Source organism: Podarcis cretensis (assembly GCF_951804945.1).
Source record: "Podarcis cretensis genome assembly, chromosome: 8".
Classification (NCBI taxonomy): Eukaryota; Metazoa; Chordata; class Lepidosauria; order Squamata; family Lacertidae; genus Podarcis; species Podarcis cretensis.
The window spans coordinates 90496655-90523266 of NC_137177.1; the positions used below are offsets into that span (position 1 = coordinate 90496655).

Here is a 26612-nt window from a genome sequence, read left to right on the forward strand (position 1 = left end):
CTATCCCTTGAAGTATTTGACACGGATGAGAAAACGATACCTTTCCCATGAGGAAACTCCCACACATTTTATAATGAGGGGGGAAATGAACTGACAAGGACAACTCAACCCATCTTTGCTGAGCTATATTGGCATTTTCATTTTTGGAATCAGCCGGGCAAATTGCCAACTAATTTCTGATAGCTGAACAGCACTTTTCTCTCTTGGATGGTGACCCCTGTATGTCAAATAAGTAGTTGGCATGGCAAAGTCTTAGTTGTATTTTTAACATAAAAACCCATTTAGAGATAGGAGCAGACATACAATAGCACATGGTCAAATTAAATTTTACATGTGTCACAAGCTCATTTGCTCAGAACTGCTCTTCTCCCTCTGCAGCACCACCTCCCAATCCAAACCTACATTTTATACAACCACATTTTAGTACAAAACCAGCAGTTACAAAGCCTGTTGCTTCCCAACTGGTAAGAAACGCCTAATCAGCAGGCCAGTCTTTCTGCAGGCAACCCTGGCTTTGTTTTAAAGGAGTGATGAAGCTAAGAAAACCCAGCCTGTGTAGTTGGGGGATTTTCTACCCAACTGCAAGATAAGACCCTGTTTGGTCAACAACATGAATCTGTGCAGAAGACCCAGCCGCCCTCCGCTGCCCCCACTAGGTGTTAGCTCTGGCACAGCAGCTCTTGTGGAAAGGGGGGAGGTACTTCATAACAAGGTTACACGATACCACCTTTTTAATTGCCTTTACAGAGGGGGTGCAGTCCAGCTTGCTGCCCACAGGTGTGCCACTGTTACACTACTAGAACTGTGTTATTGTCAGAGGGAGCTGGGAAATTTGGACCCTCAGCAGACCTCGGGGCGCTGGTATTTCCAAAATGCCATCTCTCCATCATCGCTGCATGAAGCCAGCAGCCCAGGCTCCTTCGGGTTCCAGGCCACACAGTTCACATCCTGGGAGTGAGCCCGGGCCATGTGGACAGTAAGGGTGAAAGTGGGCTGGTGGGGGTCTGAGTGCAGCTCCTCCTCAAATATTCTGATGGCATCATCTCCACAAGCTGTGGCTAAAGCTCCCGTTAGCTGGCACCTGCAGAGGATGAAACGAAAAGAATGGGACTTCCGGGTTAGCGCGATCCGAGTAATGGCGGATTCCCTCCGAGCTCCGGAGGGAATCGGCTCCATTGCAAACAGGTCTCACCGCGACGGCGACGCGGGGACCCTTAGAAACTGCAGGCGCGGAAGCCTGCGGACCTGGTGACTCGGCGGGCACCTAAAGCGCCCCCCCGACCCACGAAGAGCCTTTTTAAAGGCTGCGGAGAGGGTACGGGGAGTGGCGTGGTGCTGTGAGTAGACCGCTACTGCAGTGGAGCGAAGCCGCGAGCCATGGCCGGAGACCGCTGACTTTCTTCCCTGAAATTCGGACTTTAATCAATCCGTGAGTAGATTGGAATTTGGACTCTAAAAAGCTTATCCTTGAATTCGGCACGATCGGGGGATGTGCTAAAGGGAAGTCCGCACCCCCCTGCCTACAGAAAATTTAAAGCAAAGATCGGAGAACTAAGGTGGAGAGTTCTTTCCTTGGTGTTCTGTAAAAGATAAGATTTGCATAAATTTGACAGAAGAAGATGTGTGCTGGAGAGTAAGAGTGGTTTTTTAGAAGTTTTTGTTTGAACCCCCCCAGACCCGGGGGTGTCCTTTTATGTGAGCTGGAGAATAAGGAACGAGGAGTTTGACAGCTGTCAAAGGAGCTATCAAACGGGCAGCGAAAGTTAAAAACTTTATTATTTAACACTTTTTGGACTTAATTTGTTTCATTTGAACTAAAGTGGTTGGAAACAAAGTAGGGAAATAACAAAGTAAAGGACTATTGGAAAAGATTATTAAGTAACTAGAATCCCCCTAGGGGAAACATTGAAACATTGCAATGGCTGCAGATGGAAAACTACAGGCAGAGCTAGAAAGAATGTTTTTTCTTGTGGGAAAACTGGAGGAGCAGACTACGGTCATGAGTAAACAACTCATAACCTTGAACTCTAAAATAAATGACTCTGCTGAAGGTACAATGGATTTGACTGGGGAAAAATCTGCAGCTGAATCAGAAGAGATAGCTTCGGAACAGGGGGAGAGCGAGCAAGGGCTAGTACAGATGGAGACTACCAACCACAAGCCTACATTGTTAGAATACAAAGAAGAAGACCCTTGGATTACAAATCTGCGAAAGATGCGAAAGAGGAGGGAGGAAGCCCCTGGAACATCTGGAATACCTGATTTTAAAAGAAATAAGAAATACGACTGGGGCTTCCTATTTGAGTATGGACTGGTTGATCTTCTGCAGCATCTGGTGTCAAGTACTTTGGATGGAAGAAATTCTGATGAGACTGAGCTGAAATTTCCCCGAAACCTGAGGACCAATGAGGAGGGTTACCAACAAGATCGGCAAAGAGAGACTGACAAGGACTTAAAGGCCTCAGATGTGAGGAACCCAGGCTAAAAACTGTTGTTATGGATGGGGGGACATTTGGAAGGGACAGAAACCGGGTCTGGGGGGGGGGGGAGGAGAACTTGTTTTTAAATCTTTATGACTTTTGTGTTTGATTATTATGACCTATTTTTAAGATTAAAGGGAAATTCGTGGAAGGAACTCGAGTCGACCTTAGAAAAGGCTTTAATGTTTTATAAGAAAATTGGATAAGTAGAATTTGGCCAAGTAAATGGTTTTTTTTTTAAAAAAAACATATATATATATATATATAGTAATAACATGCAATGGATGAGAGATTTGAATTTGCTGAGTTAATGTAACTGAACTAGGATGTATGAAGGGGGGGTGGGGGGAGGTCAAGAACTGGGGTTAGGAAAGTAAGGTTATGAAATTTTATACGTGTTGTCTTTGTCTTTGTGTGTGTATGTTTGTCTTTATAAAATGTGAAAATTTAATAAAAATATTAAATGAAACGAAAAGAATGGACTATGGGCCTGAACACACTGGTGATCTGTGCAAAGGTCCTGTGATAGAATCACAGAAAAGCTTTACCACTTGACTGGAACAGATTGACTGGTCCCCAGAATGACTTGCAAGCTGCTACACAAGACTTCTCCCCTACCGTGTACACTCACCATGCCACGTCGTAGATGGTTCTTGTGTGGAAGCCAGAAAGGGTGCAGATGCATTTCCAGGTAGGATCTGTGCCATTGCAGACAACACCTGCAACACACAAACAACTCCTTAGGCTGAGCCTGTCTGCTTTGCTTCATAGGCCAAAAGCTTCTTGCAAAGAGAGGCAACTTGAAGCTCTACAGACCCCACCAATGCTTTTTCACTTCAGAAACTAAAGTGTATGGAAGGAAGCAGTGTCACCACTGGGTGCAGAAGCTGTGAAGTTCCCCATTTACATCCTGGAGCAAGAAGATTCTGACACACCTAAGTCTTGTCTTTGGTCAGCACTTCAACTTAAGTACTAAAACCCTGGAACTGAACTTTTCAAACACCACTTAATTAACTCTAGATTGCTCCAACTTACACACAGATTCTCATAACTGCACTCTCTCATGAGATTGGGCAGAATAGGGTTCACTCCTCCCCTCCCACTACAGTTTTTACTCAACAAGGGTTCAGTGATAAGAGCTAAGACACTTGCCTTCCCTACCCAAACCCCCTTTTCAGATAACACTTCCATGCTTCAGGCATCTCCACCATCACAAAGACTAGAAGTTAAAGAAGATGAAAGAATACAAAATTGTGTATGTGTGTGTCTGTATTCAGAGAATCTGTATGGAGAGGTAATATAGCACAGTGGCTAAGATTCTGAGCGGTAAATTTGAACATGAACATACACACACACACCCCTGTTCAAACATCACCTCTATCACAAACTCATTGAGTCTTAGGCAGGAATAAATGTTCTCTCAGCCCCAGGTTCCCCATATGTAATATAGGGGAAAATAATACTGACTTACTTCCACACCACCACCAGCATTTTGTGTCCAAGGAGCATGCCCATTTCTCACTGAGCTATCAGCCTTAGGCTGTTTTCCTAAATATTTTTTTGTGTATCTGCAAACCTTGGTGCTTCTTGTTTGTGGATGCTGTAGCTTTGCATACTTCAGAACCAGCCCACAGAGAATGGCATTTACTATTGGCATGTGTGGTGGTGGTTGATTTTAGCTATGTAATATGGAACCTGTGGTCCCCTAAGCACTGCTGGACTACAGCTCCCATCATTCCTGACCACTGGCTATGCTGACTGCGGGTAATAGGAGGCAGAGTCAAACAACATCCTTGACCTAATGAAAAAACAGCAGTGGAAAGCCCAAGAGAGGCTGCACTTCTACACAGCCACCAGTAACAGCTCTTCAGACCCTACAGAAGCCAATTCCTTAGGGTGGCTCAGCTGCCCCAGCAACAAAAACTTCAAATCTTAGCTGCTATGGCCCTTGGAAAACTAGGCAGATCCAATTCCTTGAACAGATACATTCCATCTTTGCAAATGCCACTGACCTTGCTCATTGCCCGGCTTATACTGGCGCCAAATGCGCACTGTCTTGTCATCGCTGCAGGAGGCCAGGCGCTCCCCACTGTGGTCAAAGGCCAGGCTCCACACCGTGGACTCATGCCCTTCTAGAGTGGTAAAACACACCCAGTCGTCCTCTTCCTCCCGGTACAATTTCACAGTGTCATCATAACTCGCTGATGCCAATAGCTGGCAGTGGAAAGGAAAAATCACAGGTAAGTGTTGGAACAAAACACCTCTGGAGCAAAACTGAGAGCAGGGCTGTTCAATGAGAGCATGGAGGGGAATGCAGAATGTTGTGTAAGACACAAAGCTCAGCTCCCTGATAATCCCGGAATTTATTTTAAAGCCAAAAGCATGTTTACAGCACTTAGGGTATGGGTTGCCAGTGGTATGCCTTCTCTTCTAGGTGATGTTGGACTCCCATGCCCATCAATCCCAGTCAGAACAGCCACTGATCATGGAGGATGAGAGTTGCAGCTGAGCAACATGGGGGTGGGGGGCAAACCACTTTGGCAATCCGTTCCCTAGGGCAACAAAGATATCAAGGATCCTGCAGTAGTTTCCAGGAGAAACAGATCCACAGAGAAGCAGCAGCTTCAAAGAAACAGGAATAGAGACGTAAGCTGTGAAGATGACAAAGCCCCACTGCTGGTGGTCACACCAAGGAGGGTGATGAACAGCCTTTTGCCTGCATCCCTGCTGCAAAGTGGGTGAAGCAAACACTGCAGCCTTTCAGCCCTTGCTGAAAGACCTACACTGGCTCCCTGTACATTTCCGAGCACAATTCCAAGTGTTGGTGCTGACCTTTAAAGCCTTAAATGGCCTCGGCCCAGTATACCTGAAGGAGCGTCTCCACTCCCATCATTCAGCCCGGACACTGAGGTCCAGCTCCGAGGGCCTCCTAGCGGTTCCCTCAGTGCAAGAAGTGAGGTTACAGGGAACCAAGCAGAGGGCCTTCTCAGTAGTGGCGCCCACCCTGTGGAATGCCCTCCCATCAGATGTCAATGAAATAAAGGTTGGATGCCAACCTCATTTGATCCTTTGCCCCAGGCAGCAAAATATGCTGGGTCAGCCCTTGGAAGGACCGGCTCCTGAGGAGTCTTCTTCCCTCTGCCAGCCAGGCCCTGAGCGGACAGGGCTCCTTGCACAAAGGTCTCTCCCTAATCCACCCTGAGTTGGTGGGGATGACCATCTTCCCACTGTCTGATTTGGGAAGCCCAAGGAGAGCTGCTGCTATGTACTCATTACAATTCCCTGGATGCAGTTTTATGGATCAGCCATGTCATTCCTGTCTTACTTCAAATGCCCATGTTGAAATGAGTACTCCAGTCCACACACCCCATTAGCATCAGGAGGCTGCAGCAACTGAGTGCAAAAATTGCAACACAAGGGTATTCTTGTTCGATTAGGAGGGCTATAAGGCTTCAATGGGAGTGGGCAGGAAGGACAGAAATATAAATGTTTACAGTTTATGACAGGGGGCTATAGAAACACTGCCCTGGTTAGAGACCAGTCATTTGATAGGTCTCCAAGACACCACGCCCCAAGGATACCAGCTGTCTGCCATACAGGAAGGGAACACTCACCTCTTGGTTGGGATGCCAGACAACATGCTTGACATCCTGCGTGTGGGAATTCAAGACACTCATGCACTCGTATTCATCCTCTTCGTCCACTGAAGCACAGAAGAGTGGGGATGTAGGGGAACAGTTTAAGAAACAAGGCACTTCTCAGCAGTGATTTCTGCATTGTAAGGTGTTTGACTAGATGAGCCTTGGGGTCATCTCCAACTTTACAATTCTATGATTCCCTCCCATGTCAGTGCTCCAGCCATCATGCATCAAGTATATTCACACACAGTGAAAATCCCAATTCCTTTTGCCCCAGCTTCACCCTCTCAAAACACTTTTGCGGCTCTCACCTTCCCAAACCCAGACAGTTTTGTCTCGGCTGCAAGTGGCCAGAAGGCTGCCAGATGGTGCCCATGACACAGACTTCACCTCATTCTCATGGCCCTCCAGAGTGGCTGCACACTGCAAAGAGAAAAAGGGATATGGGTAAGAGAAGGGTAACCAGGAAATTGTGTGAAAACCTGACAATGTGGCAGGATGATACACCTGAAAACACAGCAAACATTTCCTATTGCTGGAGGCAGCAGAAATGGTGCCTTCCAGACAGTGTTGGATTACAAATCCCACTATCTATGAGCATTGGTCATACAGGCTGGGGCTGACGGGAGCTGGAGTCCAGCAAGATCTGAAGGGTTTCTTGCTATGTGTTATGTGTTTGCATGTGTGCATGTATTCAATTGTTACAGATTTTAATCTACTGAAAAGTATGAGAAAAGCAGTAGCAGCAACAAAACCAAAAGGGAGATTCAAGACACCTCAAAATCCTCGTGGTTCTTCTTCCAAATGCAGGTGGTAGCATCAAAACTGGCAGAAGCCAGATAGTTCCCACAGGGGGACCAGGCCACCTTGCGGATAGTTCTCTGGTGTCCCTCACCCAGAACAGACTTGCACACCCAGGTATCACCTGCCAAGAGAGAAAGCCAATTAGGAGCTGTGACACATCTCTGGGTCCGCTGGAGAGTCCTTCTCCCTCCTCCTGGCACCTCAGAGGTCACTACATAAACCAAGTTAGAGAGGTGTTTACCTGGTTCAGCTTTACACTGGGATCAGATCCACCTAAACTACCCAGAAAAATCAAGAGCTGGCTGCTGTTACCACCACCTGAGTTAAAAAGCATCATGGGGGAAAGAGATCTAATAAAGTCCTGCCCACTCAACTCCCCTTTGGCACTGGCACACTCTTTTTTGTCATAGCTGTCTTGAGCAGGCCTAGGCACTGATATGGGATGACAGAAATTCATGGCCAATGGCCAAGGGATAGGAGGTCCAAAGATTCCTGACACCTGTCTTTCATCTATAGGTGGGTCACAAGTCTCTCTCTCCCCTCCCAGCATAAGATGCAGCGTGGAATCCAGAGTGCAATGCTTCTCCTAATTGCACAATGAACACTCTTGACCAAAGACTTGGTTGCCTGTTTCTCTCCCCTTACTTTCAAGGAATGACAACAAGGAGAGCAATCTGAACCATGTCTACTCAGTCCCATTGAGGTGAAGTAAATTATGTTAGGATTGCAGTCCAAACTGGCAGACTAGCTCACCTTCTTTCCCCCATATTCGAATGCTACGGTCCCCACCACAGGAAGCTAAGAGACTCCCTGTAGGGTTCCAAGCGAGAAACCAGCATCGGGAATCTGGGTGTGCTGGGATGCGAGACAAAAGTGTCAGGGAATCCTTCATTATAACACCAAACAGTCCCCGCAGAACCTATGAAGCAGCAAAGAATGAGACCAACAAAAAATAAGAATGATTTAAAAACTTGCAATTCAGGCATCTCCTGAACAAGAGTGCCCAGCATTCTAACATCGATTTGCAACTGCAGAATAAAGCCTTTATTTTATCAAGGTGTGTAATGAAAATCCTCCAGGCATGCAGCCCACATGCCTTTTGCATTATGCAAGTGTTTTAAAACTGTGATCTGCAACCTTTACTCCAGTGGGTCACATCATGTCTTCATCCAATAGTAATATTTATTGTTATTGCTTCTTTTATTTCTTTTATTGCATTATGATTTGAATTCTATGGAATATAAACTACAGTGCAATAGAACAATCAATAAAAATGCAATTTAAAAGTATACAGTATCTAGCACAGTGCATTACAATTGCTACAATGGGCAGAAAAATCATTAAAGTAGTCCACTAACATCATCAAGCAAGTTTCAAGTGGTCCTTGTGGGGAGGGGCAGAAAGTTTGGTAACTGGTACACTACAGAACTGTGTGTTTGCAGACAAGGGAAGAAACAAGGGAAGAAAGGGTTGGGCAGAGCTGCCTGCATCCCAAAGCCCGGGGCGCGCTGAAGAGCGCGCCGCGGGCTTTAGGCAGCTCTCTGCAACCCTTGGGAGCCCGGCGCGACTTCCTGCCGGGCTCCCTAGGCTTGTGGATAGCAGCCTGTTCTGGGCGCTGGGGTCAGGGGAAGCTCGGGAAGCTTTTTTTTCTTTATTCCCCCCCCAAAAAACCCTAGGTGTGCCCTATGGGCCGGTGCGCCCTATGGGGCGAAAAATATGGTATGTAGGTTTCCTTTTGACTCTGTGATCACAGGAGGACAAGGGCCACAAGCCTGTAGCTAAGTACTGAAGACCCTGTTTTCCAAAAGCCAAGCCTTTGAAATTGTTGGTATCTCTGTGGGAGTTTTTGTTATGTGAATGGTGCCACCATACCCTCCAACATGTCCCAATGCAAACTGGGATGCATGACCTGTGGGAGAGGAGGGCACCCCAAATTGAGATGTACCAGACAGTTGATGGGTATGTGCCACAGACCTCCTCGGTGGATTTGGTGGACCACTAATTGGGACGCTAATAGGGACGCAGGTGGCGCTGTGGGTTAAAGCCTCAGCGCCTAGGACTAATTGGGACACTAATAGGGACGCAGGTGGCGCTGTGGGTTAAAGCCTCAGCGCCTAGGACTTGCCGATTGAAAGGTCGGCGGTTCGAATCCCTGCGGCGGAGTGCGCTCCCGCTGCTCGGTCCCAGCGCCTGCCAACCTAGCAGTTCGAAAGCACCTCCGGGTGCAAGTAGATAAATAGGGACCGCTTACCAGCGGGAAGGTAAACGGCGTTTCCGTGTGCGGCTCTGGCTCGCCAGAGCAGCGATGTCACGCTGGCCACGTGACCCGGAAGTGTCTCCGGACAGCGCTGGCCCCTGGCCTCTTGAGTGAGATGGGCGCACAACCCCAGAGTCTGTCAAGACTGGCCCGTACGGGCAGGGGTACCTTTACCTTTACTTGGGAACACTGCTGTTGAGGGTTAGTTTTATGTGGCTCTCAGAAGCTACATAATTTGAATTAAGGCCTGGTAAAACATTTGTTGAGAATGTCATTCAAAAGGAAAGGAAAAGAATATTCAAATTGAAGAAGAAATATATCACACAATTCAACATTACATTTCTCTGGTTTGATTTAGTATGTAACCCGTTAGCTGTGATTCCTGTATTACAGGAGATTGGAGTAGGTGATAACCAGGGTCACTTCTAACTCTACAATTTTATGAGTTTATTTTTTTCCGCAGCTATATATAATGTGCAGTACCTAAGAACATGCCAGAAATAAACCCCAATTCCTACTGCATTATTTATTAATTTCCAAAATAGACTTCTTAGCAGACTGTTAGATGCAGTCAACATTTATAGAATCAAACCACTGCAGAGGGTGGGCTGGGGGCCAAGAAAAATACACACTTCAAGCTACATCCAAAACCACAGGAGTTAGCTATGCAGCGAAAAAAGATTTGTGTGTGTGTTTGTGTGCGAACCTTGCTGGCTCACAGTGAGATCCCACCGAGTCTGGCATCCTATTTCCCAAAGTGCTCAGCCAGTGCTTCCAGGGAGCCACAAAGTGGGGCATCAGATCAGGACCAACAACCAAACCTTACTGATCACTCCCAGCGTCACTCGTTTCCACAGCCTCTGTACACAACAGTTCATTCACAGCTATCACGTATATGCAGCCATATCTATCTATCCCTACGCTGCACTTCTCCTTCTTGGCCAAAGCAAGGCTTAACTTAGCATAGCATCTCACTTCCTACAGCAGATGCCTCTGAGAGCAGCGGCTCTTCTCTTTTATTTTACTCGTGCAGTTTGCTATGCAAAGGTATTCTGCCTCTGGACTAGGAAGTTCTAACAGCTGTATGTCTTGGGCATAAAAGAAAAGAGATAAATGGTAGTAAAGGACTCCTGCTGCAAGTCTAGTCTGGTAGCTGGATGAGAGAGCCAGAGCAGTGCAGCGGAGTGTCGGGCTAGGACAGGCACAGGCAAACTGGCCCTCCAGATGTTTTGGGACTACAACTCCCATCATCCCTGACCACCGGTCCTGGCAGCTAGGGATGATGGGAGTTGTAGTCCCACAACATCTGGAGGGCCGAGTTCGCCTGTGCCTGGGCTGGGAGCTGGGAGAGCAGGGTCCAACTCTCCTCCCCCCCCGCCCCAATTAGCCATGACGCCCACTGGGTGCCTCACAGGGTTGTTGTGGGAATTAAAGGGGGGAAAGAACCGTGTACCTTCGGCTCCAGCAGCCCGAGGAAGCCGCCCAGCTCCGCTGCCTCCTACCTGCCTCCGCGCTTCCTCCCCGCTTTCCACAGGGCACCTCTAGGCGCCACAGCGCCCCCTGGAGCCCACTCCCGCGCCGTGAGTTTCGCCCCCCTCTCCGGAGCGGAAGTGACGACACCACGCGGAAACTACGATTCCCAGCATGCTTTGCGAGAGTCAGTGTGAGGCGAGAAAGAATGTGTGTGTACACACACACACACACACACACACACACACAAAAGGAAGGAAAGATGGGCCGCATCTCTTTACTCAGTTCTTGAACTGGCCCTCCTGCAACTTTCAAAGGAACAAAGTTGCTTTATTTATTTATTTATTTATTTATTTATTTTACTTCACCCCTTGAAGGAAAAAGAAAAAGAATAAGCCCTCAAAGCGCTTTACCAAAAGATAAAGACAAGAAAAACTGAAAGAAGACACCAACAAGTCAGGGCTGAGAAATGCTGAGGTGAATGTTAATCTGCTTCGGGAGTTGGCCTTTTTCTCCCCTTCAGGCGGCGCCCGCCCGCCCCTCCTCCTGCCTCTGGCGCCGTGACGTCGTGCGCGCGGCCGGCCGGAAGCGGAAGTGGCCGGCGGCTGTTGTTTGGCGGCAGCGGGGCGGGGGGGGTCGGGCTGTCGTCGGGCGAGGAGGAGGAGGAGGAGGAGGAAGGCGCCGGCCCCCGCGGAGCGAGTGCCGCGGCCTTGGAAGGGAGGCGAGGCCCGACGGGGCTCAGCGCCCGGGAAGGGAGCCGAGCGGTGAGTGGGGGAGCCCGGCCGGCCGGCCAGGTCAGGGCGGCGCCCCTTGGTGTCTGCGAGGGGCCCCCGGGGGGCAGGATCCGAGGGAGAGCGCCCTCTCGGGGAGGCGCCGGGGCGAAGGAGGCCCAGGGGTGGGGGGAAGGTGGATCGGGCTCCCCGGCTCCCCAGGAGGGTCGCAAGTCCAGGGGCCTGGATTTCCGGCTTCCGACGTGTTTTGATAACGGCAACAAAATCACGCCTCCTCTTTGCCACTCACTGAAATGGGGGCGGGGGGGGGGTTTGCCCCGAGTGGATGTTTTCCTGACGTTAAAAAAGATTTCCGAGTTGAGTTCTCCTACTCAAAACAAATCCCTGGCCGTAGGATTCCTTAGTTCCGGGGGTTGTAGTCAATGCTAGTCCTGCTCAAGAGTAGACCCACTGAAATCAGAGGGCACGAGTAACTCAAGCTCATTGATTTCCACGGGCCTAGCGTTGGCAACAACCCTTAGCACCTGACTCCGGGTGGTGAGTCTTGGGGTTCTAAGGAAAAATAAATGAGTTTCCACAAGACTGAAGTCTGCCAGCTGTGCCCTAGTCCGTGAAAGCTTCCTCTGTAACAAACTTGCTAAGTCTTTAAGGTTCTTTTCGTTGTTCAGAGAGTGAACAGTTGAAGGTGAGGGCAGGGTTGTTTCTAAGTTACATGTGTACTTGAAGTATGTGTACCTCGCTCCTTAGCAGAATACAAGTTGCTTAAGAAGGCTATAATGCTGATTAAGATGGTCCCTGGTCTCAGGATTACAATTTAAAAGACACAACACAAAAGGAAAGGGGATTTGGAGGGAGCAGTGGGAGCAAACCAACTAAAAAAGACATCTTTGTTCCCTTTTTGGCTGGTGAAAGCATGTACAGGGTTCCTTGTGTCAAATGAGAGGATAAACAGAGGAAGGTAAAGCAGAAAGAATACATAATTACTTATGTTACTTTGACTTGGTTACCATTTAAATGTCTAATATTATTAAGTAAACTGAATGGTTTCTGTGGAATCTGTTAAATGGACTCAGCTGCTTGAGCTGTGATGGTTTGAGTGATAATTTCCCTTTATTCTTTATTCCAAAATACTTAGATGTGCCTTATGAAAATGTCTAATATCCTCTGACCTCACACAACCTGAATGGCTCTTGTGTGATGCATTCATTGGACTTGCAATAATTAAATGAACAACACAGTGTGGCTATGTCAAAGGCACTAATTGTTCTGCTTAAAAGTTGTGTGTGTGTATGTGTAGATAAACAAAGGTGCCATTTTGACAAAAGTACAAGAGAGGGTCCCTTTGTCTCTTAGCTCTTTTATACGCCATGTTTGATTATCTCCAGCCAGCTGAAATCTACAAACTGTTTTTTGAAAGTGTTCAGTGGGATAATATGCAAGATACGTGTTCCATTTATACTCTGTCTCAGTGGAGCACCCTTGGAACACTAACTGGCTTCACTGTTGTTTAGAAGCAATTTAGTTGGTTGAGGTGCATATGCATAACAAAGGCACAAAACCACTTGCCTGAAAATAAAGAAATGCTGGGGGGGGGGGGCTACTGCTGCTCCTCATTTCAAGCCATACATTCATACATCATTACAGGAATGTCTAATAAGCATGACCAACTCATTGGTTTTACAAATGCTGAATAGGCCATTGCCATTTGACAGGTTGATTTGGTTTGCTAGTATTGTTGTATGAAGTATAAAATGGGAGCCTCAGTAAGTTCTCTTAAAAACACTGCTTTTGTCCAATTTAATCTCGGAACATAATGAGTCTATTATACATGATAGTACTTGTAGTTTTCCTGAAGTTCTCTTATTAAAAGGACTCATTAGCAAAATTTTTGCCACTTTTGTGAACTCTGGCCCTAATTTCCTTTGGCCTGAGAATTAATGACCACTTTTTAAACCCAGGTTTCTTGGCATTGTGTGCTTGCGGGGTGCAGGGAAACTGCTGTATTTCATCTGCTTAACCATGGGAATCGCCATAGAAATCAGAGAGTCTGCTCACTTGTACCAAAAAAGGAAGAAATGTTGGTCAGACTTGGTCACCTTGAGGCAGCCCTTAACTTGCCACAGGTGAGAGGCTATTTACAAGGCTTGATCTGTTTGTCTTTTTCAGGTTCTTCTGAGTGCAGAAGAGACACTTCATCTGGTGCTCTGTTCTGCCTGCAGCCTTCTGTGAGTCTGCTCCCCCTGACTGGTGCCTACAGTCATTGGCCACTCACCCATTCCAGAAGATCCCAAGGGCTTCTGTGCATAGTGTGTTTCGTTGGATTTATTTGGCCTAATCTCAGAAAGAGGATCCATGTACACCCCAAGTGGCTCGGTGTTGCCCAGTGGGCGCAGGCGAAGAGGCCAGGATGGGAGTGCCTTGCCAAAGCAGCCAGAAAGGAGCCTGGCTTCTGCATTGCCTGGTGCCCTCTCAATAACTGCCCTGTGTACTGCACTAGCAGAGCCTGCTTGGCTACGGATTCATGGGGGCACTTGTTCTCGCCAGGAGCTGGGAGTTGCTGATGTGCTGGGATATGTAGACCCGGATTTACTTAAAGGTGAGAGTGAATTGTGTATAGTGTGCATTCTTTAAACAGAAATTGGTGTAGGTTGGTTCATGCAGTAGCTGTTCAGTGTAATCTTGTGCTCACCAAGGTGAATTTTGTGTGTGTGATTCCTGGTGTCATATAATAATCAACTGCCTGTAGAGGAGTTGATTCTTGTTTCATGGTTCTCCTTATTAAATATTTACCAACCCAGAAGTTATGGAGGGATAGGTCCCTGTGGCAATGAAACTTGCTGCCCCACCTACCCCTACAGTTTGTGCATTCTTGTTTGCATGTTTACTCAGATGTAAATCCCAATGTCGTCAGAGGAGCTTACTTACAGCTAAACAGGACTGCAGCCAAAGTTGTCTTTTTGTAGAACTAAGTGCTGTCAAAAGGATACTTTGTATCAATATTGTTATAATGATATTTTATATGTTCAGTGTTTTCGAGCACTAATCTTGTAAAAATTTAACTGCCAATGTTCCATTTGTTGCCGTGGGATAAAGTTATTGCATAAAATTTATATGCCACTTGATTGTAAATACAAACAAACCTCAAAGTGGTTTACAAAAGTTAGACATGCGCTTAAATCATAAATGTGTTACAGTGGTACCTCAGGTTACATACGCTTCAGGTTATAGACTCCGCTAACCCAGAAATAGTGCTTCAGGTTAAGAACTTTGCTTCAGGATAAGAACAGAAATCGGGCTCCGGCGGCAACAGGAGGCCCCATTAGCTAAAGTGGTGCTTCAGGTTAAGAACAGTTTCAGGTTAAGTACGGACCTCCGGAACAAATTAAGTACTTAACCTGAGGTACCTCTGGCTGGATCTTGCAACATACATCCCATGCAATTTCATATTCCCAGCTTTGGCTATAACTGGCAAGAAGCTTGTCACTACTAAAAAGAATGCACACTGCGACTTCTTGCGGGCTCAAAAAACTTGTTTCTTCAATAATTCCTTTTCCTCCCTCTTAGCACCTGCCTTTCCCCTGTAACTTAATGTGATGCTTATGTTCTGGAGAGGGCAAGGTCAGACCACGCATTAAGGATATAAGAAACCCAACTGAGTTTGCAGACCTTGCCAGTAACCAAACAATTAAGATAGCTTTTTTTACAACCATGTGTGTGGTTAATATTCAACCCAACAACTGGCTGTGTCCCAACAGCTCTCTTCTAGCAGGCAAAGTAGCTTCCTACTGTTAAAATAGGTGCCTTTGAGGACCTTGGTTAGTTATCTTTGCTGCTCCTGTTCTACAACTGCCAAAGCAATTTGTTTCATTTACTCACACTGCCTACTACGCCTGAAAATTCCAGAACACCTACAGGGCCAGGCAACCTCTTTGCTTCCAATGGCACCGACCATGCAATCATAGATGGTGGGTTGAAGGCACATGTAGCCTGTGGGTCAGGCATCCCTTCCACCCCTCTCTTTTTCACCCACACCTCATCTCACCATCAGTGGTGAGGAGATGCCATCATGCACATTTCTGCTATCAAGCTGATTAGCACAGAAATAGCTGAGCAGTATCTCTCAGCTATTCTGGCTAGTTAGTCGGGCAACAGCAGGCATAGGCAAACTCTGCCCTCTAGATGTTTTTTGGGACTACAACTCCCATCATCCCTAGCTACCAGGACCAGTGGTCAGGGATGATGGGAGCTGTAGTCCCGAAACATCTGAAGGGCAGAGTTTGCCTATGCCTGGGCAACAGGGACGTGGGGAATCAGTGGGAGGAGGACCCTGATATATGTGGGCTTGCCTATATATAACATCTATTGTACCACCTGTCTTCTTGCCATAATCTCCATGAAACCCAAGGTTTCCATGATGCATGTTACTTAAACCCTCTCAAACCCGACTGAAATGAAGCCTTTGTGTGAATAACTGCAGTGACTCTTAATTCATCCCTTGTAGAGTATGACTCTCTCCTTTCTCCCCTCCCTTTGTCTACGCCACTCTCAGTGTTTAGACTGTAAGCGCTTTGGATCTGGGCTGGTTTGTTTGCTTTTATGTATCAGTTGCTTTGCAGTAAAGGTAAAAAGGTAAAGGTGACTATTGGGTGTGGTGCTCATCTCGCTTCAGGCCGAGGGAGACGGTGTTTGTCCACAGACAGCTTTCCGGGTCATGTGGCCAGCATTACTAAGCCTCTTCTGGCACAACGGGACACTGTGACAGGTGCCAGAACACACAGAAACATCACTTCGGTACCTATTTATCTACTTGCACTGGTATGTTTTCGAACTGCTAGGTTGGCAGAAGCTGGGACAGAGCAACAGGAGCTCACTGCCGCCGTGCAGATTTGAACCTCCGATCTTCCAATTGGCAAACCCAAGAGGCTCAGTCATTTAGACCCGCATTTGCACCTTTTACCTTTTTACCTTTGTTACTTTGCAGTGCACTATGAACCAGCAGTGGAGCATGTTCCCACAGCGCCCTGGAGCGCTCAGGAAGGGCAGAAAGATCCTAGACTTCAATCTGGATCAAAGGGCACATGGCTGTTGCATCCTTTTTACACACCCTCCCCAAGGGCAAATGTGGAGGGCAAATGGAGCCCACTGTGTCAGGCATCACTCTGGTGGCCAGAGCGCCATGGAAATGCTCCTCTCAAAGCTGCTTGAGGAGGGCACTTGAGAAGGACATAATAGCCTTTCGCTGAGGCTGGGGTCCTTCTCATGCCACCCTCACAAAGCCACACAGGGCTGGCTTGGGGAGGGCAGCGTGAGCAGCGCCCCCTCCCCCAGACTGTCCCTCACCCCACTATGTCCCTGCTATGAACAATCAATACATGCCATAGTTCTCTTAATGGGAGCAAGAGGAATTTGATTTCATATTCAAATGAGGCTGATTCATTCTGGTATGGCTGGTACTGTGGTGTTTTAGCTTTATACATCCGGTTCCAAGTAAATATGCCTTTGGTATTAGATTATGTGGCTCCTGCACGAGATGCAAATGAATTGATCTGAAACAAAGCACAGTATATCTTACTAAACTGTTTTTTATGGTGCTCATTGTCATGAAGAAGCTGCCATAAAACAGCCTGTTGTCTTGAGAGGATCTGCATCCAACAGATGTTGAAGAAAGTCTAGGTAGTTTCTGGGCTCCTTTAGAAATCTCAGAATCCCTGTTTCTTTTTCTTTTTCTAATTGTTTCTAGCTCTTTGCAGAAAGGATGGAATATGTGAGGAACTTAATGTTTTTTTAATTTTATTAAAATGGAAATAACTACACTTCTCAGGACTTTTCAGTTTTCACATTTAAGAAGATAAAGGCATTGTGGGTTCAGTTTTAAAGACCCCTACAAAGAGGTCTGCAAAAGCAAGTAGTCCATGAAAATTCCTCCTTGCCTGCCCTCCCACACATTTGTCTTTTTTGTTAGATTGGTAGCTTTAAAGAAAAAGGAATCGGCTCTCTCCCAGTTGACAAATGCTCCATTGCCATGTCACCTGGAAGTGACCCTTGCTGCCCAGACAAGTAGTTATTCTAGCCCAATACAGTGGTCCCTCGGGTTACAGACGCTTCAGGTTACAGACTCCACTAACCCAGAAATATTACCTCAGGTTAAGAACTTTGCTTCAGGATGAGAACAGAAATTGTGCTTCGGCGGCGCAGCAGCAGCAGGAGGCCCCATTAGCTAAAGTGGTGCTTCAAGTTATAAGAACAGTTTCAAGTTAAGTACGGACCTCCGGAACAAATTAAGTACTTAACCCGAGGTACCACTATATAAGCTAGAATGAATCTGAGTGATTATCCTTTCCGAAGCAATAGAAGGCCCTTGTTTGGATATGCTGGCACTGCAGGTGACCAAAAGATTAAGATGTGTGTGACTTAGGCCAGAATCCAGAGTATGGTAAGCCCACAACTTGCACTCACTTTGCTTACATGAACATAACATTATGTGGGTGGGAATGAATGAATGAATGAATGAATGAATGAATGAATAAATAAATAAATAAATAGAGTGCGCTCAATTCTCTCCATGTATTTTTCACTCACTGACCCACCTGTGCATCCTTCGGGTTTTCCTTGCTTCCCAGGCTCTTCAAAGATACAGGAGGGCCCTGGGAGCTTTCCAAGGCCTTTCTGCAACTGTCTCAGAGTCCCTTGCAGTAGCGGGACAGTTCAGGGATTCCCAACTTGGGATGATTTTGCCTTGGCGCACATACCCCCAGAACCATAAGTGGCTGGCCTGCTGTACTGTGAAATGAGTTTCAGAGCCCAGTAGGCTTTTTGTTTACTTCTAAACAGCAGCTCCCTTCTCCCCACTCCATTCAGTATGGCAAACATGAGTTTTGGAATGAGTTTTAAATGATGGCATTGGGGGAGAATGTCAGTTTTTCAGACAGTTGTTCAGTCAAGAATTGAACATGGCTACCACAACCTGTTCAAGCCCAAGTAACACACAGCACCCTCCTTCCTCCTAACCTAGCTTGATCTCCACCTCCTTGTATATTTTGGATCAAGTTATTTGTGTTGGGTATTCCCTTCCCATGTTTTAGGGAGCACATAGCAATCTTGTAAGCTGCGAAAAGCAACAAGAAAAACCATTGTTAAACTTACAGAAAATGTCCTTGAGGAAATAGAATGTATGAGGCTTTTGGACTGAAGTAAGTCCTTTTGTGGGTTGGAATGGCTGAAATATTAGGTGATCAACATTATCAAATCAATGCAAGCCTAGAAAAAAGTTCCCAACCATGGGGGAAGCTGGAAAAAACCTGAGACTGAGAAAGACATCCTGCTGGAATCCAGTTAGAAGCAGTCTATGATGGAATCTTGCATCAAACCTATAATAGAGTAACTCTGCTTGTGTCAATGGCAAATAATGTGATTTTAGAGCAGCAAGTTCCCCAAGTTCATTTTATTTGTTATTAACGTAGCCGATCCAAAATTGTAAATTTCTGTAGTGCATCTCCTCTGTCGTTGGGTTCTCCGAAAATGATTTTTATTTAAAGCAAGAAAGCACATCTGTGATCCTCAAGGTTGTGGAATATAGCTTGAAAAGTGCATTGTGTTTTTTGTGAAGGCTTTTATAAATGACTGGATGATATCCCAGTACTTTTATTTCTGTAAAATGTGGTCTGTTTCTGATGGCATAGTGCAAAATGTGCTCTCGCATAACCAATATTCTACTTGTAAAGTGATTGGATATTAAAAGTCCTATATAATAGTCTTTCCCACAGAACCCTGGGAGGTTGGGTACAATTCCCATTTCAAACAAAGGGGACTGACATGTCAGTGATGTGTTCAAGGAAAAAGCTGTCTCATTTATCAATTATGTGCTGGACTACGCAGCCATTAAATAAGACCAGATAAGGCTTGTTTGTCCTTTGTTTTGTGGTTGTATCCATTAAATGAAGTCATCACAGAGTAGAACTAATACTGCTTCCACAACTTCCCCTTCTTTTCCCTATGACTACCTTCACTACTCCAAATCTACTCCAAAGGGTTGAGGGAAGCATCAGAGCTGATTTAGGGGGTGGGAAATGGAGTACAAGGGCAAATTATGTTCTATGAGCAGAAGTTATTCAGCTTGCGCAATGACTTTTGGCAATAACCCTTGGTGAGTCTGGAAGAGAGAGGTTCCTTTTTATCCAGAGAAGAAAAGGTTTGTCTTTGTTTAACGCCCACATCAGACTACAATATTTTCACATCTGTGCTCTTATGACAGAGGTGTCAAGCAGTTTGATCAGCATGGCACATAGAACTTAATCCAGCAATATTATAATACTTCATTAAAATGGTGACCACTTTTATTTTTGTCTTCAGCAAGCCATTGGCAATTCATCATCTTCAGCTAACAAATGCAAAACTGCTCTAAGCTGTATGGACAGAAACAGCCTCACTTCTGCCTAGCCCATCATAGATGCAGAATTTATATTGTGTAGATAACTTGGAAAGAATGCCAAGTACCACGTAAATCCTGGCACAGCTACAGACTAATATGTTTAATGCTCAGAATGCTCCAGGAAGCAGCTGGTCTTAGGAATAGTAAATTACATGTGTGAAATCTGACTTTGAATTCTCCCCCCCCCCCCCTGCAGAGTACTGCATGAACCCCCAGACTGTGTTGTTGCTTCGGGTTATTGCTGCCTTCTGCTTCCTGGGAATCATATGCAGCCTTTCAGCTTTCCTGTTGGATGTGTTTGGACCAAAGCATCCTGCACTGAAGATCACACGACGTTACGCATTTGCCCACATCCTCACAGGTAATGTTAAAGGGGATTGATCTGCTCCGTTTACTGTGTTGAGCACCTGAAGCTTATGCTTGCAAGCCATGGTTCAAAAAGGGGTTGCCCATCTGGTTGGTTCATAGTTTACTCATGGCCTCTGCAATTTCTCTAGACCCATGTGGCTGCTAAATTGTATTCTAGGTTGGTTCCTTTGGAGTGCCACCTCTTTCCTTATCCAAACCCTCCTTTTTCTATGAACCTCTTGCCTTTTAACCGAACCAAAACACAACTTCATCTGCACATTCTCCCTCTGCTACCCATTCCTGTGTCAAGAAGCATACACAGGGATTCAAGATGGCCTTAACAGATTGGAGAATGGGCCAAAACTAACAAAATAAATTTTAGTAGGGACAAATGCAAGGTTCTGTACTTGGGCATCCTGCCAATCTAGCAGTTTGAAAGCATGTCAGAGTGCAAGTAGATAAATAGGTACTGCTCCGGTGGGAAGGTAAACGGCATTTCCGTGCGCTGCTCTGGTTCACCAGAAGTGGCTTAGTCATGCTGGCCACATGACCAGGAAGCTGTACATTGGCTCCCTCGGCCAATAAAGTGGGATGAGCACCACAACCCCAGAGTCGGTCACGACTGGACCTAATGGTCAGGGGTCCCTTTACCTTTACCTATACCTATACTTGGGCAAGAATAACCAGCTGCACAAATGTAAGTTAGGGGACACTTGGCTTATCAGTAGTACATGTGATAAGGATCTAGGGGTCTTAGTAGACCACATGCTTAATATGAGTCAACCATGAGATGCAGAAAAAAGGCGCTAATGCTATTCTAGGCCGCATCAATGGAAGTATAGTGTCCAGCTCATGGGAAGTAATAGTACTGCTATATTCTGTCATCAGACCACATCTGGAGTACTGTGTCTGGTTCTAGGTGCCATAATTTAAGAAGCATATTGGTAATATCTAAAGGGCTGCCCAATGGAAGATGGAGCAAGCCTGTTTTCTCCCGCTCCAATGGCTTCAAGTTACAAAAAAGGAGATTCTGACTAAACACCTGGAAGAGCTTTATGACAGTAAGAGCTGTTCAAAAGTGGACCAGACTCCCCCAGAAGGCAGTAGAGTCTCCTTTGGAAGTTTTTAAGCTGAGGTTGGATAGCCGCCTCTTGTAGGTGCTTTAGCGGAGATTCCTGCATTACAGGGGGTTGGACTAGATGACCCTTGGGGTTCCTTCCAACTCTACAATTCTATGATTCCTGTGACCTGCCTTCTGCTTATATTACTCTATACAGTGGTATGTACATTGTAGATTACCGTATTTTTCGCTCTATTGGACGCAGTTTTTCCCCTCCAAAAATTGAGGGGAAATGTGTGTGCGTCCTATGGAGCGAATGCAGGCTTGTGCCATAGCTGCGTGCAACCCCTCCGGCAGGGAGAGGCTGCACGGGGCTATGGCTTCTTTAGCTCCACGCAGCCTCTCCCGGGAGGGAGAGATTGCGTGGGGCTAAAGAGGAAGCCAAAGCAGCGAGCGGGATCCATCCCACTCGCTGCGTTGGCTTGTGCCAGAGCCGCGCGCAACCCCTCCGGCAGGGAGAGGTTGTGCGCAGCCTGCTCTTTGGGGCTGCTCTTTGGGGCTGGGGGGGATTTTTTTTTTTTTATTGATTTCACTGTCTAAAAACTGGGTGCGCCCTATGGTCCGGTGCGCCCTATAGTGCGAAAAATACGGTATATAAATAGTAATAAAAATATTAGAATAGTTGTAGCAATACAATACCTTGTTTTGCTTTGAGTTTTACCTTGAGTTCTTTGGTTTGGGACTTAGGAAAAATCTCAGATGTTGTGCATGCATTATTTAGGCCAGGGCTGGGCAGACCTCAGGTTTGTGAAACCTACTTTGTTTTCTTTTGTCATCCTTTTGTCTTCCCTGAAGTTGTTCTTCAAACCTCACTAAGTGGGCAAAGCTCCATTGATGTCCTCTGAGGTCAGGCAAGAGGGTGGGGCTGAGAAACGGGAACATTCTCAGCCATGGTGGAGTCTGATAAATAGCTTGCATCTTTAAATCTCCATGTCTGTGCATAGAAACAAGGAAATGCACATCCACAAATTCAAATTAGTCAAATGTAAATGTGTTACCATTCTAGGATTATGTGCTACATTGCCCATATCCACAAGCTTTTAAGAAGTCGCATTAGAGCCAAACGAATTCCACTGAGCAATGCTTGTGATAATTGTATCTAAGTATAGAATCTGGGGAACAGTGTCTAATTCTTTTCTCTTGCTTCTGCCCTCAGTGCTGCAGTGTGCCACTGTGATCGGGTTTTGTTATTGGGCCTCGGAGCTCATCCTTGCGCAGCAGCAGCAGCACAAAAAGTACCATGGCTCACAAGTGTATGTTACCTTTGCCGTTAGCTTTTACCTGGTGGCCGGAGCTGGTGGGGCCTCCATCCTTGCCACAGCTGCCAACCTACTGCGCCATTACCCAACTGAAGAGGAAGAGCAGGCATTGGAGCTCCTCTCCGAGATGGAAGAGAATGAACCTTATCCAGCAGAATACGAAGTAATCAACCAGTTCCAGCCACCTCCAGCATATACACCATAATGCTACCACTGAACGACTGGGCTGGGGGAAAGAAGGCTTTCTTGTAGCCCAGCTGCAGATCCTAACTGCACACAATCACTTGGGACTGCATCCCTTGCCTGGAGCCACTCACTGGTGCTTTTCTTTCCCAGGTGGTTCACTCACTTTTATGACCTCCCAGCCAGGAAGAGAACTCACTTTGGAGCTGCAAACTGAAGCTTTGCTCATGTTGTGACTTCCAAAGCAGCCCTATGGGTGATTTTTCTTTCCCAGCCCCTTGCATTTCGTACAGCAAGTGACTCAATGAACTGACTGGTGTGACCCAGCTATAGGTTTGTGCTTTTTTGTGACTCAACAGACTCGACCCAGGCAGTCCAGCTACTTGCACTCACTTGGGTGTCCTCCTGTACAGAGAGGCAAAGCACAGCTACTCCAGGAGAGTTCTTGCCTTGCCTTGTATGTGAAAGAGATGGCATGTGCAAGCTTGACTTAAGTGTTTGGGAAGAGGGGGGAGGGGTCCACAGTTTTTTTTTGCATTGTGATAAGATCTTTCACACTAGTATGCACACTTGTGGTCGTGAGTTCAGCAGTCCTGCACTGTTCATCCACCTCTTTGGGGGGAATGTGACTCTCACTGATATTCACACCTGGGGGCAAAGATGTTCTTCATTTAGCACATCAGAAGGTGGGAATCCTTCTCTATGCACTGGTTTGTGGGGAGGTGACACATTTGGGTTGATTCATGTGGTCTCTGAAAGGCATGGTAAGCTTGCTGCCACCATTGCTTCTTCCTCTCCCACATTCTGCCTCATGCTACTTAAGAGAAACATTTTGCACTTTATTTGCTGTTCTCGTAGCCCCCATTCCTCCATAGGCATTGGGAAGGGGGGGGGGGAGAACCAACAAAACTTGGCAGAGCCACCTCCAGGATCTTGCCACTACTAAATATCTCCTGGATGGACTGGGCTACCTTTTGAGTTAAAGGAACAGCACCTTTAAAAGGGTTATCATTCCAGTTGGCACTGGTGTGTGTGTTTGTGTTGGCACATGTGTACATACCTCTGTGCACACTCATGTCCCAGTTTTTGAGAAATAGTATTGGCACCTATTTGTTTATCACAAGGCTATATGCAAAATCTGATCCTAGGCTTGATTTTAATTTTTTAATCTATTTTAATTGAAACTATATTTACTTCTGGTTTTTAAGCTCTCTAGCCCAAAAGGCAGTTCTTCCAACTTAAGCCACTGTTTAACTGAGAGGCAGAGATATTCCTGATAGTTGCAGGCAGTGATGCAGGATGGTGCATGATGCTCTGTGTAATGACTGACATCCCCTTTTTCTTTGTGTATTGTAGTGCTTTGAACTAAAATTGCTTTGAATAAGCCAGGAACTTGACCTCACTGCAGCTCTTTTTTGATGACTAGGTGGGATGTTATGTTGAACTGAAAAGATGGGGGGGGAGTGGATGAAAGAGATGCCTGTTTCAGTTTAAAATAAAAATAAGGGGATGGCACTTTGGAGAACTAAAAGCAAGACCTGCTTTAACTTAGGAAGACAAGAGATTCAACAGTGAAACTTCCATGAAATAGGTTGCCATTCAGGATATGCTGAAGCTATATCCTGAGGACACTCCTGTCTTTCAGATGTCTATCTGATTTCAGTCTGCTAGCTTCTCTGTCTAGAACTGGTACATGCAAAATTTATGTGCAGTGTAGCTGAGATTTTCCTGCTACAAGTATGAAATGTTACACATCACAGTGAGGAGTGACTCCTTTGTGTTATCCTAATCACTTGAAAACAGGGGCTTTAATTGGATTCTGATAAGGTGCTTCCCTCTCTGTGTCCTTCAAAAGATAGAGAAATGGGACTAAATTGTAGAATTTGAAAGAAGTCTGTCTTTAAAAAGCAGCTTGTATGAGATTAGACAAAGAGTGGTTTTCATTCAGCTCCAGTCCAGTGAATGATGAATGTGCCACTGGTGCATTCTGATTTTGTGTTCTCTTCTTGTTATTGCTGTCTTCACCAGAGGAGGGCCTTCCACATGTCAGCAGAGCTGACTCTGTAGCTCCTTTTGTATGTGGTGTGAGCAGAGACTGTCCCTTCCCCCTCTCCCCTCTCCCTCCCCACTGCTGCATATGAGAAAAGAGTTTGGCTGTAAATAGTATGCATAATTTTACTATCTCCACCTAATCTCTAATCTTTGGCTATCAAAGAGATCAGTGGTTGGTCTCGGGAATATTTTGCTGGTCACTCTTGCAGTCTTCTCTTTTTCTGGCCCTGAGAAGGGAAAGCAACACTGGCAGCACCTCCATGTGCCAAAGGGAGTTTGACTTATCTCCAGTATGGAGGTGGCTCCATTTAGCTTGTTTCCACAGAGGGGACTTGACCAAAACTGGTTTCCATGTGTACTTGGTTACTGTGATCATTTTTAGACCTTGAACAACATTCATGAAGCACTGTTGATTAAATCCATCTGTAAAATCCTGAATATCCTTTTCTACCAAAAATAAAATAAGGATGTAAATAGTCTTTTTTTGGGTGTTTATACTATGGCTGAGAGAAATTACCACATAACTGGGCAATCTTGTTCACCCACACACCATTAGAAAGCATTAACAAAACCTGCCTATTGTTTGCTTGTGTATAAGCTGTCTGTCAGTCACCAAAGGCCACTGCATTGCATGTGCATCTTAAAAAGCTTTTTTTTTTTCTCTTTGCTGTCAAAACCATTATACTACTGTCCTTTAGTGCAAATTGTTCTTAGCCAACTTGTCAACTTGTCTTGAACTTGGTTGCTTCTAAGGCTAATGCATGACTCTGGAATTAGAATTTCTAGTCTCTCTTATCTATGAAGGCTAGTGACATATGTAGGGGTCTTGCATCACTACTGGAGGGCACTTGGATCTCTGGACGAAGGCAGTTTTAAAGCTGTGGAACTACCTGTGAAAACACGAATATACACACTACCAAGAGAATGTCTCTATAGCTGGAGATAATCACAGGTCTTTGCATTAGGGACATACCATCTAAATTTTGACTCCAGGAGGTGGGAGAGGTATAGAGTATGTCATGGCTTCTCAGCTGACATGGAAAGGATGGGGATAGAAGTGGTCCTGAATTTGCCAAGACAAGAATGAAATACTTTGATATAGAGTTGAGCTCTTGTGGATTTTCTTGCACTAAGATCTGGGTGCTTGTGGCTTTGCAAAATGAGAGCAATTATATAGAGTGGTATATTGACTGAAGTTATTTTGACTGTCTTGCCTTGGCCAACTCAAGTTCTCTCACAAGGTACACGTTTTCAGAGCAAACACTGCTTTCTTTGTTCTCTGAACATCTATGCCCCAGAGAGGATGGCAGCATCTCACATCCAAGTATTTTAGATTTGTTTGTTCTCACACACACACACACCCAATTGACCTAATTGTAAAATACTGTACTCAAAAGGTATGGCAACATGTTACCCAACGGAAATTCAAAGACAAATGTTCTGCAGGGTGGAATCTACGTAAACTTTTTAAAAAAGTGATTAACTTCTGTATTTTAAGCAACTGATCACATTTTGGTTTGTAAGAGGATGTGGGTGCTGCTGTGGTCTAAACCACCAAGCCTCTTGGGCTTGCCGATAGTTCAAATCCATGCAATGGGGTGAGCTCCCGTTGCTTTGCCCAGCTCCTGCCAACCTAGCAGTTCAAAAGTATACCAGCGTGAGTAAATAGGTACTGCCTTTGCGGGAAGGTAAAAGGTGTTTCCATGCGCTTTGGCACTCGTCAGTGTCCCTTGTGCCAGAAGTGGCTTAGTCACGTTGGCCACAGGACCTGGAAAAGCTGTCTATGGACAAATGTCAGCTCCCTCAGCCGGAAAACGGAGATGAGCATCGCACCCTAGTCAA

At 45.9% G+C, this 26612-nt stretch overlaps 2 protein-coding genes across 6 annotated transcripts; one reads left to right on the forward strand and one right to left on the reverse strand.

Annotated features, from left to right (window-relative positions):
• Positions 1–250: 250 nt before the first annotated feature.
• On the reverse strand, positions 251–11227 carry CIAO1 (cytosolic iron-sulfur assembly component 1). Of its 4 annotated transcripts, none has more exons than XM_079987580.1 (8): positions 11103–11227; positions 7676–7841; positions 6895–7043; positions 6430–6541; positions 6095–6183; positions 4493–4694; positions 3112–3199; positions 251–1081 (listed from the first exon to the last, which is right to left on the reverse strand). In XM_079987580.1, the coding sequence occupies exons 2-8, from the start codon at positions 7812–7814 to the stop codon at positions 841–843; spliced, it is 1020 nt and encodes a 339-aa protein (XP_079843706.1). In that variant the 5' UTR covers positions 7815–7841; positions 11103–11227; the 3' UTR covers positions 251–840. The 4 variants fall into 4 exon arrangements, with proteins under 4 accessions (XP_079843706.1, XP_079843707.1, XP_079843705.1 ...); XM_079987581.1 differs by having other exon boundaries at positions 11099–11211; XM_079987579.1 differs by lacking the exon at positions 11103–11227 and adding an exon at positions 10682–10728.
• Positions 10907–25249, forward strand: TMEM127 (transmembrane protein 127). 2 transcript variants are annotated; one of them, XM_079987615.1, is made up of 4 exons: positions 10907–11126; positions 13547–13976; positions 20005–20169; positions 22433–25249. In XM_079987615.1, exons 2-4 carry the CDS (start codon positions 13733–13735, stop codon positions 22738–22740), a joined length of 717 nt encoding a protein of 238 aa, XP_079843741.1. In that variant the 5' UTR covers positions 10907–11126; positions 13547–13732; the 3' UTR covers positions 22741–25249. The 2 variants fall into 2 exon arrangements, with proteins under 2 accessions (XP_079843741.1, XP_079843740.1); XM_079987614.1 differs by lacking the exon at positions 10907–11126 and adding an exon at positions 11276–11413.
• Positions 25250–26612: the final 1363 nt, after the last annotated feature.

Coding starts and splice junctions, on each gene's coding strand:
- CIAO1 (XM_079987580.1), bottom strand. CDS start 7,814: ATGAAGGATTCCCTGACACTTTTGTCTCGCATCCCAGCACACCCAGAT. Junction 6,184..6,429: donor AACTGTCTGGGTTTGGGAAG/GTGAGAGCCGCA, acceptor TCTGTGCTTCAG/TGGACGAAGAGGATGAATAC. Junction 4,695..6,094: donor TCTGGCATCCCAACCAAGAG/GTGAGTGTTCCC, acceptor TTCCACTGCCAG/CTATTGGCATCAGCGAGTTA.
- TMEM127 (XM_079987615.1), top strand. CDS start 13,733: ATGTACACCCCAAGTGGCTCGGTGTTGCCCAGTGGGCGCAGGCGAAGA. Junction 13,977..20,004: donor AGACCCGGATTTACTTAAAG/GTGAGAGTGAAT, acceptor CCCCCCCTGCAG/AGTACTGCATGAACCCCCAG. Junction 20,170..22,432: donor ATTTGCCCACATCCTCACAG/GTAATGTTAAAG, acceptor TTCTGCCCTCAG/TGCTGCAGTGTGCCACTGTG.